Source organism: Orycteropus afer, unplaced genomic scaffold (assembly GCF_000298275.1).
Source record: "Orycteropus afer afer isolate SDZICR_OR568_19922 unplaced genomic scaffold, OryAfe1.0 scaffold00692, whole genome shotgun sequence".
Taxonomy (NCBI): domain Eukaryota; kingdom Metazoa; phylum Chordata; class Mammalia; order Tubulidentata; family Orycteropodidae; genus Orycteropus; species Orycteropus afer.
In genome coordinates, this window is record NW_006922279.1 from 381,062 (window position 1) to 383,138 (window position 2,077).

The 2,077-nt window shown below is 37.5% G+C and overlaps 1 protein-coding gene across 1 annotated transcript in view; it reads left to right on the forward strand.

The window, feature by feature from the left end:
• The window catches only part of EDA (ectodysplasin A), a 175,103-nt gene that overhangs the window by 152,841 nt on the left and 20,185 nt on the right, over nucleotides 1-2,077 (forward strand). The window contains exon 3 of the mRNA XM_042783135.1: nucleotides 1,048-1,071. Within this exon, the coding sequence (XP_042639069.1) occupies nucleotides 1,048-1,071 (24 nt within the window). The remainder of the gene's footprint in view (nucleotides 1-1,047; nucleotides 1,072-2,077) is intronic.

A 2,077-nucleotide genomic window follows, 5' to 3' on the forward strand; every position in this document is an offset into this window, starting at 1 on the left:
ACCATGGAGTTGATTGCCAGTCTCATCATGGGGAATAACTACCACCAGCTGCCCAGCCTCTCAACCAGGCCTAGCCAAGTTGACATACAAACATAACCATCACAGGCAGGAGTGCATGGAGGGAAGGACACAGGGAAGAGGTGACTATGGGGAGGAAGTGGGAGGAGAGCTGTTGCATTGTGGGAAATTACAGTCAATGTCGTGAGAGCTGCTGTATGAAAAGTGGATTTGCTCTGTAAACTTTCACCCAAATCACGATAAAAATTTTAAACAAACAAAAGAGTATTGAGTGGGAAGGGGGAATTAACAGTCTTGGAGAGATCTAAACTGTGAATATCTGGGGAGTGATTGACACCTAACATTAGAAAAGCTTTGAGTTTTCTGAGTGTCCTCAATTGATAAGAATTGTTTTCTTTAGAAGTAATTCCCAAGAAAATGCTTGTGTTATCACTGTTGAAGGAACTGTTGACACTTCTTAAGTGTCCATTAACTTATGCTAAATTACAATGGAAATGCATGTGGCTTCCACATGAATTGTATTATTATTGTACTGTTTTAATAACAAATTAAATCATGATAAGGAAATGACTAAAAATAAGCTTCCCTGCTCTGCTCCTTCCATGAAAACAACCCCTTTTTCCTTCTATCTTCAACACTTCAGACTTAATACCAGCCTGAATGCATGACTCTTCAATCTCAGGACTTGTAGAATTAATGGAATGCCCCCCTATTGTCGAGTTCTGCATTTTGGAGCATTTTATCGCTGTAGAGAAGTACCCTCTCCTTCTCTCCGAAGACTGATGCTGAAAGATTTTTCTTCCCGGGGAAGAATCATCCCTGTGACTCTCTTGGTCTCAACAGTTAGAAAACGGACTGTGGAGATTTGATAGTTGGGAGATACTTTGCCAAAAGCCTGACCCTTGGCTGTTGGGCTTCTTCAAATTTACAGTATCTTAGGGCTCCTTCCCATTGAATGTGTTAAAAAAAATATATAGATTTTCTATGAATTTCCAGAAACTTAATTTTCTATTTTCTGTTTTTTAATAGGTCCAGTTAAAAACAAGAAAAAGGGTAAGTCAAGCTCCTGATTTTACAAAATTGTTATAGATATTCCCCACCACGTCTTTTCTAAAATTAGAAGAAAATATCAAGGGAGTAGGAGTTTTGTATTATATGACATTGGTTGTCCATTATTTTATTCAATCACATGTGAACATGTAATCTTGAGTGTTGTAGCTTCCAAAAAACAAGGAAGAAAAAGACATTGTTTTTCAGCAATGACCCGTGAAAAATAGAATGCCTTCTCTAGCAACACATAAAAGTTGTTTTTGTTTGCTGTTTCCTTGCTCCTTCTTCCAGTCAATTCAATTTACAACTCTTTTCTTCATCCTTACTCTTTTCCCAGCCCTTCTCTTTCCTCCTTTATTTATTTTTTCATACTTTATCAAATAAGGTATATATGGTGTTCTCAGGTAACTTGTAGAAACTACATATACTACATACTGAGAAATGACAGTACTCTATTTCTTAGCCTAACAAGCTCTCCTTACTCAAGTTCCCAACTGGCCAAGGAAGGTATTTCTTGCTTTGAGGTTTCAGTATCATTTTCTCTGTGATTTAAAAGAAAAAAAAAAACAAAAAACTAGACTAGGGTATTATCTTGATCTTTCTATTCAAATGAGTATTCAAATGAGTTTTTATCTAGGTGGTTCCATTGTGCCGTTGTTGGGTTAGTAAGTCCCCTGTGCTCTTGCAATGAGACTGACCCAAGTGGTTCTGTAAGTACTTGCTTACAGAAGGGGATCCAAAGACAGAAGAAGCTACAAGGTTAGTATTAGATAACATAGTCCACTTCTTAGGACTAAAAGAAAATCCATTGCCATTGAGTTGATTCAGACTCATAGCAACCATATAGAACAGAGGAGAACTACCCCATAAAGTTTTCAAAGTTGTAAATCTTTATGGAAGCAGATTGCCAAATCTTATTCCTGTGGAGCTTCTGCTGGGTTCAAGCTGCCAAACTTTTGGTTACCAGCCAAGCTCTTTAAAGAACCAACTATGAAACTAAACACCTATT